The following is a 21,354-nucleotide window of genomic DNA, read 5'->3' on the forward strand; positions in this document are numbered from 1 at the left end:
TGGTAAAATTAGGATTAATCCTACCCCATCCCCACTAACCACTCCCCAGCCATTCAGCTATAATACTGACTCACTGATTGTCCTTGTTCAGTACAGGAATCTCCTTCCAATTGGCCCAGTCCCATTTCCCCCATCTTCATATAATGTGCCCTCCATTCAGTTACAACCTTCACCCTGCCTAACTGCTTATCTGTTCCCTAACCTGACTCTATTCCTGAACCAGATACTAATTTCTTCCAGTGACCAGGCTTTGAGGAATCAAGAAGTGACTTAACACTGTGACAACATTCTAGCATGTTTCATGTGCCACGTTATCTATTTGACGAATGCTGTAAAGGCTCAGGTCAATGGTGTCTTCCAATGATGTGGGATTCAGCAATGTTAATCTCATTGAATGTCAAGGAGAGGTGGTTAGTCTCTACTCTGGAGATGATCACTATTTTTCATATCATCCAGTGCCTTGATAGATTTTTTCTAAGTTGTGCATGAATCTGAACATTGAAACTATCCACTTAACACTAATGGAGGAAGGGCCACAGATGAGCAGGTTTAATGTATTTGGTCTAGGATACTACAATGAGGAACTCCTCTAATGCTGTCTGCTCAGATGGTTGCCGACCAAGAACATTAAATGCCTTGCTTTGTCGGAGCCAGAGCAGATTTTTCACAATGACTTAAAAACTGCTGGGACTTTTTGATGTAACACTCAAACCAATGTTGCTTTGATGACATGAGGAATCACCCACTCTTTTGGATGAAGGTTGTTACGAAGAATGGAACCGAGTGATCTTGGGCAACCCAAAATCTGCATTGTTGAAGGCAATTGGTAAGCAAGTGGAACATTGTTTGTGACTATTTCCATAATTCTGCTAATTACTGCATTAATTAATGCATGCCCTTATATTCATTCCCTTCATTACAAACATGATAGGTCTGGTTGTCTCGTGCTTTGATTGGGAACTGCTGGCACGGGTCAGCCAAACCTGGGCACAGGCCTGGACCAGTTCCCAGAGGATTGTGTTTTTTGAGAGTCAGCATTATTGAGGTCCAAACTCTCAGCAAACACAACAAATCTATAAACATGTACATAAGCCGTATTTTATGTTTATATTGAGTGGTTATAAAATTAACCCTCGTAAATTGCTAACAGTAAAGTAAGTCACACTATTAAACCAACAGTTGAGTGACTTCTAACTGCTGACATTTCTAGAAATGGGAATTCAAAACGGCAAGTTTCATTGATGGTCCAGTCCAGCATGAATCTTTTTCAGGCAAACATCACACTGCCGGAGAGAATGTACTGGTTAATGCCAAATTGGATCCTATTCGAGTTGCAGGAATCTATTTGCTGATTTATCCCAACGGATAACAACAGATAATCCTCTGACATTTTCGCCACCTCTAACGGCATCCCACATCTTCCCATCTCCTCACCTTTTGGCTTTCCACAGAGACCACTCTCTCCATAACTCCCTGGTCAATTCGTCCCTTACCACCCAAACCACCCTCTCCCCTGGTACTTTCCCTTTCAAATGCAGGAAATGCCATACTTGTCACTTTACCTCCCCACTTGACTCCATTCAAGGACCCAAGCAATCTTTCCAGGTGCGGCAGAGGTTCACCTGCACCTCCTCCAACCTCATCTATTGCATCCACTGCTCTAGGTGTCAACTGCTCTACATCGGTGAGACCAAGGGCAGGCTTGGCGATCGCTTCGCCCAACACCTCCGCACAGTTCGCATTAACCAACCGATCACCTGGTGGCTCAGCAATTCAACTCCCCCTCCCATTCCGTATCTGACCTTTCTGTCCTGGGCCTCCTCCATGGCCCGAATAAGTCCCACCGCGAATAGGAGGAGCAGCACCTCATATTTTGCTTGGGCAGTTTGCACCCCAGCGGTATGAACATTGACTTCTCCAATTCAGGTAGTCCTTGCTTTCCCGCTCCTTCCCCTCCCCTTTCCAGCTCTCCCACAACCCACTGTCTCCGCCTCTTCCTTTCTTCATCCTGCCCCCCCCACTCCCACATCAGTCTGAAGAAGGGTCTCGACCGGAAACGTCACCTTTTCTTTCGCCCCATAGATGCTGCCTCACCCGCTGAGTTTCTCCAGCGATCTTGTCTACCTTCGATTTTTCCAGCCTCTGAAGTTCTTTTTTAAACAAAATATCCCAATGGATGAGTTTGAGTAATACATAGAGGGAATACCTGAGAATTCTTTCATTGGTATATTAAGTGAATATGCCAAAGAAAAGGCCAAAAGGTGCCTTGTGTATAGTTGTTCTAAGGCCAGTAGTCTTAGGGGAACATCTTCTGGCTCTACCACAGTACTGTGGTGTTATTTGAGTTTCCTTGCCAACCAACGCCAGGTACTCCCCATCCCTCTTAAAGCTTTGAGGTGTGAGCTGGTCCGGTATGGGAAATAAATGAGAGCCCAAGTTCTCGGACAGCGGTCGACCACATCACACGGACAGCTGACAATGAAGTCCACAGCTGATTTCTGGTCAATACCAGCAGCCTTCTGCCAGCAGTTAGGCTTGACAGTAGACATCTAGAGCGGACTCAAGCATTGAGAGTCATGTGTGATTGGAGCTTTTTTTAAATTGCACACCTGCAATAGGAGGACTGTGAAGATATGCATTTCTGTTAGTGGTCAGCTGATGGTCTGGTGTGAAAATAATGTGACCCATTTTATCCAGAGATTAATCTAAAACAGCCCTGTGTGATGCCACTCTGTCTGCCTCCTTTGCATTGAACAATTGATACATTACCACTCTTAAATAAGATGCCAAAAGAATAATCATGTTTTTTTAATGATTCCCCTCACCCCTCCAAAACGGCCGCTTTCATTCACATGTACAGTGCCAGTGACCCGGGTTCGATCCGGGCTGTGGGTGCTTATATGTATGGAGTTTATACACCCTCTCTGGGTTTTCTCCAAGATCTTCGGTTTCCTCCCACACTCGAAAAATGTACGTTAATGAGCTTCGTAGAGGTGTAAGATTGTACCTAGCATGTGTAGGATAGTGCTAATGTGCGGGGATCGCTGGTCGGTGCGGAGTTGGTGAGCTGAAGGGCCTGTTTTCACTCCGTATCCCTACACTAAACTGATCTTAAAAAGACAAGCCTACCGTCCCTCCTGTTCACTTATTTTTAGATCCAGCTAAAAGTGCCATTGCAACTTATGTAATAGCTGTAAAGCAGGCATCAACAGGTGTAGATATTAATAATTTGGTGTACAGTGCTCCTTCTCCTCAACCCCCTCCTTCCAGATATTGCTCAGAATTTTCCCTCCCAATCAGCTCTCTGTTAACTCTTTAAATACCAGATGGTGAATAGCCAGGTTTAACTTTGGACAGAAAATATTGAAAGTTTCTGTCAGACTGGTAGGGTTAATTGTTTTTATCATTTGCATTGAACTTCTTAATCCTTAATTAGTTTTATTTGCAATTTTATTAACAATCCTTTGGATCTTGCCTGCGAAATGTCTAATAAACGTAATAGATAGCAATATCTTAAAGTAATGGCATTTTCTGAATTTTCACTCAGATATTTTTTATGGTCTTTTAAAGCATTACTTGGGGGTTTGATGATCAACCCAGGATATCATTACTGCTGGGTTTTGGAAATCACTTCAACTTAATAATGCTGTGACCATTGCAGAATGAGCCATTGTCTTCCTTCACGTATACGCTATTTTAATCACAGGCTAGGATAAAAGGAATCAATAAACATTTCACATGATATGCGGAATATGTCCCCTCCTCCAAAGCACTTCCGTAATAGAAATACTCTCTGAGATTTGAAATGGCGAATAACAGACCTCCCACTTTCTACATCCTTCCTGAGAAAGAAGGACGTAGCCAGTAGCCAGCTTTCACTGTATGGATAAAACTGGTCTAATATCTCCAGTGGATTATCTTTGTGGATTGGAGTCCTGGCAAGCACGGCAGTGAAAGAGTGGAGACAAGCAGTAAATGCAGAAGCAGTAAGTTGAACCTACAATTCTCATCCCTTCAGCTACAGAAATACAAATAATCAAGACGTTTTATGAATCCCTCATTTTTTTTCTGTCACCGCTCAAAGTTACTTTTGCCCTGAGTCTGCTGTTTCAAAATGTTGTCTGCTTCTTATAAAATGTTTTTTTTTGTGGTGTCCAGTGAATCAGGCATCACAGAAAGCAGGATATCAGATATCAGGTATTTGATAACATGGTGCTATTTAAATGTATTTTAAAAATAGCTGCTCTTTTTTAATTTACATTTTTATCCTCACCATCATTTACAGCCGAAAAAAATATAATGCACATTGATAAAAGTAGGGAGGTAATGTGACCCTGATCTCCAGCAGCCCCCAAAACCAGGCAATGAGAAGTGAAAGATTCAATGGTTCAATTGTGCTTTATTTGTCACGTGCAACTGTATAGTGAAATTCTTTTGGCATATTTACACGTCCAAAGGCCTGTCCGTCGGCGCACTCGGTCTACTGGGGATGTTTCAATTCCAGATAGGCCTCAGGCTCCTGCAGGGCCTCCTCCATCGCCTTCGATCAGATCGGCCTGCCATCTTGGTGTCCCATGGGTGCTTCCTGTAGGCGATCTTGAAGGTGCTGGAGCCATTACCCCGCCCCTTGCTCCTCGCGTCCGACGTCTCCAGCGGTAACACGGTCCATCGAGACTGGGTCCTCCGGGTGGGTTCCCAGTTCCCCAGACCTTCGCGCCGAGTCTTTGGGTCTTCCAGGCACGCATCACGGCTGCAGCACCTAGGGAAGTTGTAAGAAGGAACTGCAGATGCTTTTAAACCAAAGATAGACACAAAAAGCTGGAGTAACTCAGCGGGACAGGCAGCATCTCTGGAGAGAAGGGATGGGTGATGTTTTGGGTCGAGACCCTTCTTCAGACTGCTTAGGGATAAGGGAAACGAGAAATATCGACAGTGATGTGGAGAGATAGAACAATGAATTAAAGATATGTAAAAAAAGTAACAATGATAAAGGAAACGGGCCATTCATTGTAAGCTGACGGTGATGTGGTGAGGCCTTGGGAAGGCCTCTGCTGCACGACACTTTCCTCCACACGATTAAATTCCTAATTCTTGAGTTGAACGGCTCTCATGGAGAGAAGGCAGGAATATGGGATTAGGAGGCAGAGATGATTGAATGGCAGAGTAGACTCGATGGGCCGAATGGCCTAATTCTTCACCTATAACTTGTGAATAACCTGTACTTATTCAAAGCCTCATCAGGCAAGAATTATTCATGGTCAGCCCATCCAATCTGCATTTACCACAGTGAAACTGAGAAAGCTGCAGTGTTAAAAAAAAATATCTGTTCCTGAGATCTTATCAGATGAATTGTAAATTGTTAGTTTAAATGAAAATGACAAATTCATGTCAAAATAATATTACAACATGATGGCACCAAGTTACTAAAAGATGTCCCAAATGTTTATTTTATAATTATCCTAATAACCGATGAGCTAAATATGTCATTCCTTCTGTCATATGAAAACATATGAGCATGGAATTAGGAAAAAATGCTGATTGCAATAAATTGATCAATGGTCTGATTATCCTGCCCAACCTGATAAATCCTTTGGAGTTCTAAATTCAAGTTTAAATTTTTAGAACTTCAGCTAAGTTATGGAGTATTCCCAAGAACTGTATCTCTGGCTTGTTCCAGTTCTACGTTCAGGGGGTATGGAGAGAAGGCAGGTACAGGATACTGAGATGGATGATCAGCCATGATCATATTGAATGGCGGTACAGGCTCAAAGGGCCGAATGGCCTACTCCTGCACCTATTTTCTATGTTTCTATGTTTCTAACTTTGCACAGTTCTGATTTTAAAAAAAGTCAAAAATCAGAAACAATAACTTTCTCACTTCTTCTTCCTCCCTCCCCTTCTCCCCCCCTCTCTCCCTACCCATCCCCCATCTGTTGCTGCCTGATGTATTGCATTTACTTTTCCTTTCTCTAGCATTTTCTAGATTTCTGTTCTTGTGCATGACGCGGTAGTCATGGCTTATAATTCAACTGCTTTCCCATCCTTCTCTATTTATTTTACATCATATAACTGGTTAAGTTTGGCCTGATCATTCATAGTTCACTCTTTGTGCCCTGTTGAACTTGTTACACGAGGAAAAAAATGAATCCTAAATGTGTAAAGTCATAATATCTCAGTGGTGATTTGAATCTTTACACCTTTACTCAATCTACTTTTATTTCATCATAATAATCAGACTAGATTTTGCCTGATCTTCCTTTTACAATGCAATAAATCTTAATGTAAGTACTTCTAACATTAAGTACATGTTTATCACCTGTCAACAGCATACCTACGTGACCTTGGCATGTCTTATACTCAGTTTGACTCATTGTATTTTTTCTCAGTTGACTGTGCTGACTCCATTGTGTAAGCTAGCAAGCTTCATTTAAAGTATGAAACTTTTCTGGATTGCAGTCTGGACATGGATTCTGGTACTAGAAGGTGAATACATTCATTTGTTTAAAGCTAAGTTGCAATATTATTTCATTCTTACCATGATAATGTTTTTCAGCTAAGATTTCTTAAGAGTTTTAAAAATTCCTTTTTGAAGAGAAGTTGCGAATAATGTATGTTCCTTATTCGAAATTCTATAGAGTGACAGTACGTACTGCAAATTAATGTTCTAATTGATAAAGTTTACAATTATTTAAAATTATTGCAAAAGTTCCTAACTGCTGAGTGCTTCATTGAAGCTAGAAAAAAACAACTGATATTTTTTTACTTGCTGTGACAGCTTTCAATAGTTTACCAATTGGAATGATCTTTTTGGGTTAATTGTTCTGTATGAATAGACTGGGTTGAACATTGTACTAGAGATGTTATTTATTATTGTCTTAGTCAAAGATTGTTAATCAGTTTTACTCAATTTAACTTTACTGAACCAGGCATACTGGAATCATTCTGTTATCTATGTTATGACTTGTAGCTTTTGGTGATATTAGCACAGCCGAAAAAATGTGTGCATTTGTACACATACTTCAAGGTTGTTTTCTGTTCAGTTTCCAACTTGCATGAAACATTCAGCACTGACACTGGATTCACCACAGCATCTTGGGACAGGAATTTAGGTTAAGAAAAACAATAGGGGACAGAAAAACAGTGGAATACTGTGGTGACATTTTGCCAGCAGCACCACAGCAAAGGATCAATGACAACAGTTCTGAACGTATTTAGATAAAATAAACAACACAAACCAGTGCTGTAACTGTCAAGCTGCTGGTCCATTTAAATGGATTAGCAGTATTGCGAAATACCCACAGCAATGGAGTTACCGATGGCAGGGGATACCCCGGTCCCACGGATGATCGTGAGTATAGTGTCAGGAAACACCGCGGAGGCCTCCATTGTGTTTGGATATGTGGTCGACGGGTCATCCTGTAAGTAAAACTGAAGCGCAGGGGACTTGGTCCCCGCACCACCCTCGCTACCATTGTACTGGCCAATGTACAGTCCCTGGAAGATTAAATTGGGTACTTAAGGTAGACAAAAATGCTGGAGAAACTCAGCAGGTGAGGCAGCATCTGTGAAGCGAAGGTAATAGGCAACGTTTCGGGTCGAAACCCTTCTTCAGACTGATGTGAGGGTGCGGGGGGGGGTGAGGAAGAATGGAAAAGGTAGAGCCAGAGGGCCGAGGGAGAGCTGAGAAGGGGAGCAGAAAGTAAGGACTATCTGGAATTAGAGAAGTCAATGTTAATACCGCTGGGGTGCAAACTGCCCGAGCGAAATATGAGGTGCTGTTCCTCCAATTGTGTACTGAGGATAAAGCTGTTTTATCAAAGGGAGATGACGGATTGCTGTGTGCTCAGCCCTCCAGGCTGAAGCGTTCTCCATTCATCCCCTGGACCAAACAAAGAAAGGGAGAGGAGGTGGCGTTTGCCTCATGGTAAACACTTTGTGGTGCTCAGATGTAGCGATCCTGTCCAATTCCTGCTCTCCGCACCTGGGACAGCTGGCAGTGTAGTGCCATCCCTTCCACCTCCTGAGGGAATTCACCCCCATCATCATGACCGCGGTGTACAACCCACACCAGACAGACGATTGTCTAGCACTGGAGGAGCTGCTTGCCGTGGTCAACAAACAACAGACAGCTTACCCCAACACATCTCCTCTCATAGTCGGGGACTTTAACAAAGTCACTGGAAGAAATCACTTTGAAACCACCACTATCAAAGGATCCAACACTCTCGACCACTGCCTTTCCACCATCAAAGATGTCTACATCCCTTGCTCCCACACAGGGAAATCTGACCACCTGGCTGTGCTCTATCTTCCTGTGTATAGGCAGTGACTAAACAATACAGCCCCAGCGGTGACGACTGCACAGAGCTGGCCAGTGAAGGCAGAGGAACAACTCTGAGGTTGCGTGGAGTTGAAGACTGGGCAATGTTCAAAAACTCAGCAATCACAGTTGTTACTGACTTCATAAGGAAATGCATAGAGGAGTGTGTTCCCATGAAAACCATCCGAGCATTCCCCAACCAGGAGCCTTGGATGAACCGGGAGGTCGTCAATCTTCTGACCAGATCTCATGCATTCAGGTCTGGTGATGCAGATTCATATAAGAAGTCCAAATATGACCTTGATATGGTCATCAAAATGGTTAAATGGGAATTTCACTCTAAATAGGCAGATGTTCGGCAGCTGTGGCAGGCAGGGCTTGCATGCCATCACTTCCTACAAGGCAAAATCAAGTGGTAGTTCAAGCAACAAAAGCCATCGCTCCCAGGATGAGCTCAATGTGTTCTGTGCATGCTTCGATCAGGAGAACACTAATGTACCTTCTCCGGCTACCGTAGCCCCCAAATGGTCTTGCAATATCAGTCACCGCAACCGACATCAGAAGATCCTTCAGGTGGGTGAACCCTCGGAAAGCGTCCGGACTTGATGGTGTACCTGGTCACATTCTCAAAACATGGCATGAGTTTTGTATTCTTGCTGAAGGCTTTCTGACAACAGCCGTTGCCCTCTATTCCCAAGACAAACTCTATTTCCTCCCTACCGATTACATCCCTTTCTTTGTCAAGCGTCTAAGATTGATCCTGGCACTTCATAAACCCAATGCCATATTTGATCCAGAGTGTGATCCAAATGTGTTTTAAACTATTTATTCATGCAGTCACTCGGACAACCTATTTCTACCTCATAACATCACTTGACTTTGTGCCTCAATTCTTCTTTCACACAAATGTTGCAGAAATATAGCATGATTTTACATTTAGATAGTTGAGTCAGATGATTATTTCAGCGGTAGCATTGTACAGTGCTGTGGGAGCTCCTTCATGTTTGTGGATTGGGTATTGCGTCTTGTGTTTCCTATGGTCTTTCCTGCACGGACACTGTTTGGGATGCGAGTATTCCAAGCAAAGCCATAATTGCTTTCCATCTCCAAGGGACAAAGAGTTTGTTCTTGTACTGCATTAAATTTTCCATTACTCATTCAATTATCTACATCTCCCAGATGGCACGGGTGTCATTTAATGCTGACCCTTGACAAAATGCACTGCGGTTACTCACCTTGACTACTAACCTCCATCTCTAGGAAGACCAAGGTTATCAGACTATCGGCTGCAGGTCCACCTCCATTTTGTGCACCATGCTCTTGGAAATATTGTGCGACTGTTTTATCATTGTTAAGTTCAACTAGACTAAGTGGGACCCATCGGTTTCCAGTCACACGGGAGGCCTGGTCCCCCAACGCAACCCATTCCCCCAACGCAATATTCCACCACTCACCTATAGTCCCTAACTGTGCAGGCATGGCCCCTTTTCCCTCATCCCCGAGCACTCCCTCCCCCTCCTCTTCATATGTGGGAGCGGAGGAAGGGAGGGAAGGGAAGTGGGGTGTGTGGACGGGGAGGTGTAGGAAGGGGGGGGGGAGGGTGGTGTGGGGGGAGGGCGAGTGTGGAGGACGGGGGTGTGTGGTAGTTGGGGTGTGGGGTAGTTGGGGGGAGGGGAGAGGGGTAGTGGGTGAGGGTGTATGTATGGGGGGGTGTTGGGGGGGAGAGGTATGGGTGGGGTGTGGGTGTGTGTGTGGGGGGTGTGTGTGTGTGTGTGGGTGTGTGTGTGTGTGTGTGTGTGTGTGTGTGTGTGTGGGTGTGGGTGTGTGTGTGGGTGTGTGTGGGTGTGGGGGTGTGGTGGGGGTGTGTGGGTGTGTGGGGGGGGGGGGGGGTGTGGGGGGGGGGGTGGTGTGTGGGGGGGTGGGGGGGTGAGGGGACGTGAGGGAGCGCGTGGGGGTGTGTGTGTGTGTTGGTGGGTGCGGGGGGGAGTGGGGGGGGGTGTGGGGGGGGGGGTGGGGGGGGGGGGGGGTAGGGGTATGTGGGCGGGGGGGTTATGGGAGCGGGGGGGTATGTGGGCGGGGGGTGGGTGTGGGGGGGGGGAGGGCTAGTGGGCGGGTTGATTAGTGTGTCTCTACTCTATATATATCACCACGCCGAGTTTAGAACTCACAGTTTTTTATTTGTAATTCCACAGAGGAAACACCTTGTGCTTTCGCCTCAAAGGCATACATCTAATCTAAGAGAGAGAGACAGGGAGAGACACGCAGGCTTATGGACGGGTTGGGATGAAGATCCGTACTGGATTGCATAAGGAATGTGCAGCATACATAATCAGTGTGGTGATATATATATATAGTAGAGACACATCAATCTACAAGAGAGGAGAGGGGTGTGTAGGCGGTGGGAGTGCCACGGGGGAGAAGGGGGGCATTACGGGGAGAGGGGAGGAACCAGTGAGGGGGACCAGAGGGGTAGTGGCTGGAATTGGCTGGGCGCTGGTCGTTCTCCTCCGCCGGAATCAGGGTCTCCGCTTTCCGTTTGGTGACATCTCTGATTCCGGGCTGGGCTGGGTCTCCGACACTGGGCTGGGTCAGGTCTCTGACCCTGTGCTGCTTGAGGCTGTGCTGCTTGGGGCTGTGCTGCTTGGGGCTGGGCTGCTTGGGGCTGGGCTGCTTGGGGCTGGGCTGCTTGGGGCATCGCTTTGGGTTGCTCCAAAGATTGTATCCGGTTGGAAACCACCGCCGGCCATCCTCAGCTCCAGTAAAGAAGTGATGGCGCTGAAAGGGGCAGATTGTCATGCGTTGTAACAGGAGAAACGACCAATCCACACGGCGCCGACTGGCAGAAGAGATCAATCTGCGCACGCACGCACGCACAGAAGATTTTTAAACCTCGCTAATTTTTACGACATTCAACTGATCAAAACGAAACATGGTGCACTCACAGCACAGGAGAACGGTGAGCGAACTGGTGAAAAAATCATAGCACTATCATGAACCGTTTTTGCGCCAATAGAAAGACCGCCAAACCGGAAGATAACAAGATCAGAGTTTTAGTTATGTATAGATTTTAGAATTAGCAGTGTGGGTGCACCTTTGCCAGAAAGACTACTGTGGTTCATGAACGTGGCTCACGTTCATCTTCTCAAGGGCCTTTGGGGATGTACAACCGATTCTGGCCTTATAACCATATAACCATACACCAATTACAGTACGGAAACAGGCCATCTCGGCCCTACAAGTCCGTGCCGAACAATTATTTTCTTCTAGTCCCATCTATCCGCACTCAGACTATAACCCTCCATTCCTTTCCCATCCATATACCTATCCAATTTATTTTTAAATGATAAAATCGAACCTGCCTCCACCACTTCCACTGGAAGCTCATTCCACACAGCTACCACTCTCTGAGTAAAGACGTTCCCCCTCATGTTACCCCTAAACTTCTGTCCCTTAATTCTGAAGTCATGTCCTCTTGTTTGAATCTTCCCTACTCTCAATGGGAAAAGCTTGTCCACGTCAACTGTGTCTATCCCTCTCATCATTTTAAAGACCTCTATCAAGTCCCCCCTTAACCTTCTGCGCTCCAGAGAATAAAGACCTAACTTATTCAACCTTTCTCTGTAACTTAGTTGCTGAAACCCAGGCAACATTCTAATAAATCTCCTCTGTACTCTCGCTATTTTGTTGACATCCTTCCTATGATTGTGCGACCAAAATTGTACACCATACTCCAGAATTGGTCTCACCAATGCCTTGTACAATTTTAACATTACATCCCAACTTCTATACTCAATGTTCTGATTTATAAAGGCTAGCATACCAAAAGCTTTCTTTACCACCCTATCTACATGAGATTCCACCTTCAGGGAATACAGCCTTGCCAGTGATACATCCCTAATAAATACATGCAAAGAAACAAGCATTTCACCCACTAGGTAATGTTTACTTGTGACGTATTGTGAACTACGACGTATTACAAGCTTCATCATTGTGGTAGATTAAGAATGTGGCCCAGAGCTCATGCAGCGATCCTTAAGGTTCCCTAAGGAACAATGCTCTGGTTTTTGGTGGATGGGAAACAGTTATTTTCCTACATTTGCTGAATTGTAAATTAGTAAGCCCCTTGGCAAAATGCAATGCAGATACTCACCTTGACAGACATCCCAGACAGTGTTAGTAAGCAGGTTTAGTATGAGTTAATACACATGAACATCTAACATAAGTATAACTGAAATGCAGAGTTTATTACTTTTACATTCAGTGTAGTGGAGTCTGAAATAAAATAATTATAAAATACCCTCTGGTCCCACCCATTGGTCAGAACCTGATACCCCCGTGAAGTTATAGACTGTTGAACTATCTTACTCTATAAAATGCTGTTGAATACCAGACTGAATCTCTGCCATGGATTAAAATAAAACATTGTGCAGTTACAGCAGCAATAAAAGTAATTACTGGATTTGATTAAATTTGTAAATGATTAAAAGATCACCATCACTTGCTATCTAGTCTGATAGTGCATGACGACTGAAATATTCTGATCTGTGATCTTAAATTAGAAGGCAAAGTACTGTTTACAAGTTAATTCTCTAAAGGGCCTGCCCCACGGGCGATTTTTCAGTGGACTGCCGGTGAGTGTCAAGCTCGCACAGTTGCTGAAAAACCGGGAAGTGGAACGGTGACTGTCAGAGTGGAACACACAGACACAGGCACAGGCACAGACACAGACACAGGCACAGGCACAGGCACAGACACAGACACAGACACAGACACAGAGCCAAGGCGGGGGCCAGGGAAAGCGGGGGAGCACTGTCTGAAATTCACACGGCGCAAAGCCAAGGTGATACAGACACACACCGCGATGAACAGCAAGGTTAAGACGGCTAACGGTATGTCCTTTAACAGAGCGGGGAGGGGAGAAGGGGAGAAAAGTGGGGGGGAGAAGGAGTGGAGACACTTGTAAGAAGCCAGACAACTTGTAATAATCCAGAGATACACAGCTGTGAAGTTCGGTGGGCATTTAACATTATCGGCGGTTTTCCTTGGTTCTGAAAACTCGTGCTTACATTTTGTTTCCCACAATGAGCCAATGAAAATGCCCGGTCAGCAAAGGAGATTAACTAAAACTACCTACGACTACCTCGACTACCTCCAACTACATGGCGACCCCACTATCACTGCACCTATGACTACAAATGTATCGATTTTCTCCATGGCGACCAATTTTTAGTCGCAGAAAAATTTTCAACATGTTGGAAAAATTTGCTGCGACCATACTGAGGATGCGACTAGTTCCCAGAATGCGGGAACTCCTCGCAACCATGAAGGAGACTCACCAGAGACCACCAGCGAACATGTGGCGACCATGTTGCGATCATGAGGCGAGCGCAGAGTCTCCTGCACTCGCCTAAAAGGTCACCTGAGTGGGACAGGCCTTTTTATGATAGCAGTTCCTACTAAATAAATTTAAATTCAAAATTATACACGTGCAGTATGTACGAATGAGTACATTGATCCCTATCCCTGCAATCTTAAATGTAACCCTTTTTTTCTACAACTGCAGTACATTTTACTTAAATAATGTTTTCTTAAAGGAGTCCATTGCTGCAAATTCAGACTGACATCCGAACAAATTTTCAATTTACTATAATTGGGAATACTATTTTATTTCCAAAATAAAAGATGTTTTGCAGTTGAAAACCCATTGGAAAATTCATGTTCTTTTTGTAGAGCATGTATGTCCCTTTATGAGCTGGTTGCAAGCATCAGATCTGCTATAAAGTGCAAAGTGTGAGAGGAACTTAGCAGGTAAGGCTGATTCCAGGGGGAGAATGGACAGGTCACATTTCCGAATGGGATTCCAACATCCGCAGTTTCTTGTTTCTCCATCATATCGTCTGTGTTGTCTTGTAACAAAGTAGAGAACTTGCAACACTTCCATAGGAAAAGTCAGACACAGAAGGAGAGGGAGAGAGGCACAATATGACGGAGGGATAGAGGTGACAAATAAGGGAAGTAATGTAGCTTTTGTGTCTAAGTGCCAGGGAAGGTTTATTGGAAGAAAATGTATTTGCTGAGTTTAAATAAATGAGGGTAATTGCATCAGGCTCACTTTGACATATCTGGTGAGATCAGAAGATTTATTGTAGCTGCTCTGCCAGATGAGTGTTATTGCTTCTGATGGATTCATTCCTAGCAACCTCACTCTAGTAGTACTCACGAGAGGCTCTGCAGGGTCTGCATGGATCCCTTGGACAATGGTCAGCTATCCTGCAGGTGAAATTATCCATCTTGCACGCCAGTTCCCTTTGACACTGCCTGGGAGCATACGACCTGCTTTCTGCTATACCTGCTGCAACCATCTGCAAGAAATGAACAATCTCCGGCAGCTGGAAGGGAGCTGGTTATTTTGCACCCATACATTTTTAAAGGCTGTTTAAAGAAACCAAGCAATCTTTTAGTGCCAACAGCTACAAGGAAGTCAAACGGCTTTTACATGACATGCATGAGAAACCTTGGCTAGCTGCTGTTCCTGTTTCTGCTTTCCCTTTTTGAAACTTTTGCAAAACATTCCAGACGATTTCTGGATCGTGTACTTTTCTTGTTTCCAACGTTCTCGGCCTCTGGCACTTCCTTCTACAACTGAAGGAAAGGTAAAAACAATTCCTTCACCTCCACCCTCACCACCATCCAGGGACCTAAACAGCCCTGCCTGTTCAGCCACACCTCTCCATCCTGGCCTCCTGCATTCTGTGCTCACACTGTGGCCTCTTCAACACTGGTAACCCATGTGTAGACTAGGTGCTGTGCAGAGTTCTGCGACTGTTTGTGTGTCATTGCAGACAGAGCACAAGTCTGCTGTGGCCATCTTGAACTTTCAGTTTCATGTCAGTTTGACTTTCCTTCCCATCCCCCCAATGACCCGTCTGTCCTCGTACTTTTCGGTTACTGCAGAGAGACCAAACACAAAATTGAAAGGCAACATCTCACACCACTCTTGGGTAGCTTATAGCTGATGATATAAACATTGCATTTTCCAATTTCAAGTCAGCCACATCTACAGTGCTCTTCTTCCACACACATTCACCTGCCCACCTTGTTTTCATCTCCATTTATTCATCTTGCCCATTCACTCATTCCCTCCCTACAATTGTTTCCATCCACTGATCATCCCCTCCCATCTGGTTCCATCTATCACTTACCAGCCTCTATCCACCCCTCTTAACACTGGTATATACTAGTAATCTTTCCTCTTCCCTCGCAGTCTTACTGCAGGCTCTCAGTTTTTAACAGATGCCCTTGACCCGTTGTTCTTCCCGCTTTCTGTCTGTCATTCCAGATACTAGGATTTGCAGCCTCTTTGGTCTACTGATTTAATTTTCTCATTACCTTATCAATTGTACATTTAGCTATTTCCTAATTCAACATGGGTATCATCAGTTAAATCGATTGCTTTGAACATGTGTAAATCACATTAATGCATTGATGATCATTTTTCTAGGTTTGCTCTTGTTGACAAGCAGTCATCCTGTTCATTCAGATGAACGCAATGCCGCTCTGATGAGAAATTGCACTGCAAAGCCTCCCGTAAGTAGCCAAGATAATTATCTCTTTGAAAAGAGAGCCACATTAAAGCTGCTTCATAAGTGCTAGGAACAGAATTAGGCCATTCGGCCCATCAAGTCTACTCCACCATTTAATCATGGCTGGTTAGTGTGTGATCTGCAGTGATAAAGTTGCAAATTGAGATGATATGAAAAATCTGAGGTACCATAGTTCCTATGTCTAGGATACTTAGAAATTATGGCTACTATCATCAGTCAAGGGTACATTAGTACTGGAATAAGGATAGATGAAATATCCTGGAGTTCTATTGGATTGGGTGAGGATGTCCATGGAAATTACCAACCTGATGTTTATTTTGCCTTTTCTGATTTCATCCTTCTTGACTTCTATATTATCATAAAACATTAAATAAATTATGTCATTGTTAGTTAACATAATTTAAAAATTGAATCCAAAAATTCTAAATTAAGTTTATCACATAATGTTTTATCACTATTACACAAAGTTTATCACTATGACACAATGCCACAGAAGATGTTCCAGGAAAACTGATAAATCTGAGCTTCCCACCACTTCCTACTTCTGCGGAAAATTGAGTTTAGTTAATTTTAGAACAAAACAACTGGGAGAAAGATATTTCATGGCTTGCTTTACAAGCAAACAAATGGCATAATAAAAGCCCTGTCCCACGGTACGATTTCATTCCAGGAGATCTCCCGAGTTTGCCCCGATTCGAACTCGGAGATTTACGGTAATGGCCACTCATCGGTACTCTGGGCTTTCGTAGACATTTTACAACATGTTGAAAAATCTTCACGAGTCTTCACGTGCTTACCTGCCATTAGCGAGTCTTCCCAAGTACCTGCTGTTAGCATTACGAGCCGCTAAGAGACGTCCCCAAGCTCTGACGTACCCGTTACGTTCATTCTCCGTGCTTACCACGAGTTTGATTTTTTTTTTTAACTCGAGGGAGCTCTTGAAATGAACTCGTACTGTGAGATAGGGCTAAAAGAAATTCCTGTGGTTCTGGGGTTTTGCAGGCCTGTCTGAAATATAAAGGGTGGGGGTGGAGCACAGTGAAGCTGGGAAAATGTATGTCACAAGCAAAACATTTTCCACCCATTGGTTTCCTCTGTTTGCTCCCACATCCCAAAGGCATATAGGTTTGTAGATTAATTGGCCTCTGTAAATTGCCCCTAGTGTTTTGGGAGTGGATGAAAAAGTGCAATAATATCGAGCTACTGTGAGCAAGTGATAGATGACTGGGGTGGATGGTGGACTGAAGGATCCGTTTCCTTGCTGGATCTTTCAAACAGAAATTAAACTATTCTGATCTGAAATTCTGAAGATGCTTCAATGTAACATTTAACATTAATGCCCACACAGGAAAATTGCAGCATTTAGGTCCTAATGAATTCAGTTACATAATTTTCAGCAATGACATTAGTAACAGCAAAGTAAGTGAAACGATTAAGCAAATGATCTTCTCTATATATTTAAGAAAAACACCCATTGCAGGGCATTTTTTAGCTGTGGTCATTAGATAATGGTCAGGTCAGAAATCTTGGCTTACTTTCACCTCTTTGACTGGAGAGACTGTGGCCAGAATTGTCCGAAATCAGTTATTCACTATACAGAGGATCAAAATCTAAATTCATTGACTGAAGTGGCTTTACATCACATCATATCTCATATGAACCCATTAGAACAATGTGGGATAGTTGCAAAGGGACAGCCATATTAACAGAATACTGTAGTTTTTGTTTCAATAAATGGTAAATAGTTTAGGCTAAAATATATTCCCCATTTTGTTTAATAATATTTCTGCACAAACTTTGGTTTTATCTCATAAAAGGAATATATAAAGAATGCACGATACTGTGAAATAAAAATTTAAACTTTGAGAAATCTGACTACTTTATCTGACTTTGATAAATCAGAATTGATAAATTCTTAACTACTGAATTTATGTTGTATTCTCATACATTTAGTACGTGCCTTCCAACATAGTCAACACCACAGTCCGTTTAAATGCTCTCAGGAATTTGATGGATGGACACAATATCAGTGTATATGTGATTCCTGCCACCGACCCTCATTTGGTGAGTTTCCAGACCATTATTTAAAAGATTTATTTGTATCTATTTAATCTGAAACGATATAACAGGCTGCACTTTCCACCCTCCTCAAATTATGCTTCCTGTAATAAACCTTGGTGTCATCTCCTCAAGGTTGTTACACTGGCATTATTTCTATGATTGATGGTTAGCATCTATCGGTCAAAATGAAGAATTTGAAAATTTGAAATACTCTCAACACCTTACCAGTTCTTTCAAACTCAAAACATATTTATTTGGTCCTATATGTAAATGTAAATTAATAGCATTTTCATATTTGGTGATTCTCTGCACATGCTTAAATCTATAATTCAACTATTCATTTGGTAAATCCATAATCATTCATGGAGATTGAAGTCCACCCTATCAAATGCTTTGCTTAAAACAAATTAGTTACAGCAAATTACTGCTAACAGACAGCCAATTTTAGTTTTTAATGCAGTTCATAGATTGAATCCAACTTAAAATATAGCTAACTACACAAGTTTTTCCCAACGCTGATCAGTACTGACATTGGAGTGAACTGATGATAATGTACGATGATGCATCATTGACTTCAGAGGCCGGTGACTGGTTGCACTGCCGTTAGGCTATTACAGCCCTGGCACTGCTCAATCAAGCTATTTGTCTAGCTGCAACGTCTGATGCTTGACTGATATCAAGGGAGGGTGTGGAATTATGTCTGATACTGAGACACCACTGATTAGAGATATTCGTCTTCTGTCACATTGTGTATAATGCTGACACACTTCTCATCATTACAACACTGTCAAAAACGACTACCGATGTGTTTTTTAACTCTAAGGAGCCATGTTTCAGTTCCAACGGTGATGAATTAACTAAATATAGACACAAATTGCTGGAGTAATTCAGCAGATCAGGCAGGATATTTGGAGAAAAGGAATAGGTGGTGTTTTAGGTCGGAACTCTATTTCAGACCTAAGGTTCCAACTCGAAACATCACCTATTTCTTTTATCTAGAGTTGCTGCCCAACATGCCGAGGTACTCCAGCATTTTGTGCCTATGTTTGGTATAAACCAATATTTGGAGCTCCTTCCCACACTTTAATTAACTAAGTTTGGGAACATTGCAACAGCATCCATTGGTTTTAGTCATTTAAATGTCATGATATGATGGAAGGAATTAAATGTAACAATTTTATTTTTCAATAAATCAGACCAATTGAATTTACAGTAATTTTGGCAATGTACATTCACAAAATGTTGTGTTTCTAAAGATACTCAGCAGACAATTGGTTTATGTCCCAATCAATCTTGGCAACTTTGATCTAAACCCAGTAATCCCTGGGGGTGTTCTTCATAACTGGGGATTGAGTAGGATTTATATTCTTTTTCAGAGTGAGTATATTAGCCCTCGGTATGCACGAAGAGCCTGGATGACGGGATTCAATGGATCTGCAGGTATTATTGATAAACAAAAATGGGTATTTCTGTTTGGCTGTGGCGGTTTTTACATTTTGGGAGGAATGGTTTCATTCTTTATAGAAATTCTACCTTCTTCCATGAATGCACCAAATGCATGGACAAGCTTAAGAGCTTGCATAGCTAAAGGGTCAAATTATTATAGTCTGATAATGTAAGGTGGTGCTACAGTGTGGGCTTCAGAAAAGACTGATAGGTTGACAGTGGAAGTAGTGAAAAGTACCATCGTATAATCTCGCAGGAAGATAGACATTGTCTTACTAGAAAACCTACAGGTAACTTCCAATATATCAACCTGATCTCTGCGAGCATCATAATGATTAGGATTTTATTGGGGTTCTTCTTCACAAAGTACTTTAGCTAAAATTGTCTCATTTCTGGAACTCCAGTTTCCCTGACTAACAAATTCAGATAAACCTCATGGATTCCTAAACAAACCACCACCTGGTAGGATGTTTCATCACTGACCAAAAACAATGCAGCAATAAATGAAGCTGAATCCTGATTCACATCTTAGCAGAGCTTGAAACGTAATTAACTACGAAAAGGTGTCATAAACAGGTTTTAGGTTTGTAGAAAAGGTCAAAGGTTTCAAAGGTCTTTTATTGTCATGTGTACCAATTAAGGTACAGTGATATTCAAATCACCATACAGCCACACTAAAAAAAAGCAACAAGTCACACAACTACATAAAAGTTAGCATAAACATCCACCACAGTGGACTCCCCACATTCCTCACTGTGATGGAAGGCAATAAAGTCTAATCTCCTTCCCTCATTTTCTCCCATGGTCGGGGCAGTTGAACCATCCGTCGGGGTGATCGAAGCTCCCGCGTCGGGGCGATCAAAGCACCCCGTGTCGGGGCGGTCGAAGCTCCTGCTGCTTGGAGCTCCGGAAGCCGGTCTCTAACCAGAGACCGCGAGCACCACGATGTTAAAGTCCGCAGACTGCCGCCATTGGAGCTCCGAGGGCGATCCTTGGCATAGGGATCGTGAGCTCAGCGATGTTATAATCCGCAGGCTCCCGCGGTTGGAGCTCCCGAAGTTGGTCTCCAGCAGAGGCTGCCAACTCCACAATGTTTAAGCCGTAGTGCGGACGGAGATACGATACGGAAAAAAAATCGCATCTTTGTCGAAGTAAGATATTAAAAAAAGTTTCCCACCCTCCACATAAAACAAGCTAAAGAACACTAAAACATACATTTAACACATACTATTAAAACAACTAAGAAGGAAGGGACAGACAGACTGTTGACAAGGTTGCCATTGCTGGCGCCACCTGGACCTATTGATTAAAACACCTAGTTGTAGTTAGCAAACTGTCACAACTACAGCTGCTCAAAAGTATTTCATTTAATTAGTCATGACCAAGAAACATTTCAAAAGTTGTGATATTTCATTAGTTACATTTCATTAGTTACTAGGACAAAATATGCATAGTCTCAATTAAAATACCTCCTTCTCCACCCACACAAAGGGCAGAGGTATGAAAATCAAAAGCATGAATCAGCAACCATTTTTAGTTATTACAATGCTGGGCATAATTATAAATTAAAAGGAAAGATTTGACATTATAAAGTATATATAATGAGGAAGTGTGGATATAATAACAGGCAAAGAGGGTGCATTCCTTTAATTGTAGCCTCTCTACTTCAGGGTTGCCTACACCCTGTCTTAGAAACGATACTCCAGATTTCATCACAATAGTGAAACAAGAGACTGCAGACACTGGAAACTGGCACAATAACAATCTGTTGAAGGAATGTAGCAAGTGGGTGAAAGGAGTTGTCAACATTTTGGTTGAAACCTTGCATTAGGACTAGGGGGTGATAGCCAGTATGATAATTACTCGTTTCTAAGCATCCCCCCAGTCTAGTTTCAGTAAAAACGCTAAATCAAGCATTTGAAA

At 43.1% G+C, this 21,354-nt stretch overlaps 1 protein-coding gene across 1 annotated transcript in view; it reads left to right on the forward strand.

The window, feature by feature from the left end:
* Positions 1-3,821: 3,821 nt before the first annotated feature.
* The window catches only part of xpnpep2 (X-prolyl aminopeptidase (aminopeptidase P) 2, membrane-bound), a 77,869-nt gene continuing 60,336 nt past the window's right edge, over positions 3,822-21,354 (forward strand). The window contains exons 1-5 of the mRNA XM_055643744.1: positions 3,822-3,986; positions 6,387-6,483; positions 15,822-15,907; positions 17,878-17,988; positions 19,362-19,425. Coding sequence (XP_055499719.1) covers positions 6,435-6,483; positions 15,822-15,907; positions 17,878-17,988; positions 19,362-19,425 — 310 coding nt within the window. The 5' untranslated portion in view covers positions 3,822-3,986; positions 6,387-6,434. The remainder of the gene's footprint in view (positions 3,987-6,386; positions 6,484-15,821; positions 15,908-17,877; positions 17,989-19,361; positions 19,426-21,354) is intronic.

This window comes from Leucoraja erinacea, chromosome 12, assembly GCF_028641065.1.
Source record: "Leucoraja erinacea ecotype New England chromosome 12, Leri_hhj_1, whole genome shotgun sequence".
NCBI lineage: Eukaryota > Metazoa > Chordata > Chondrichthyes > Rajiformes > Rajidae > Leucoraja > Leucoraja erinaceus.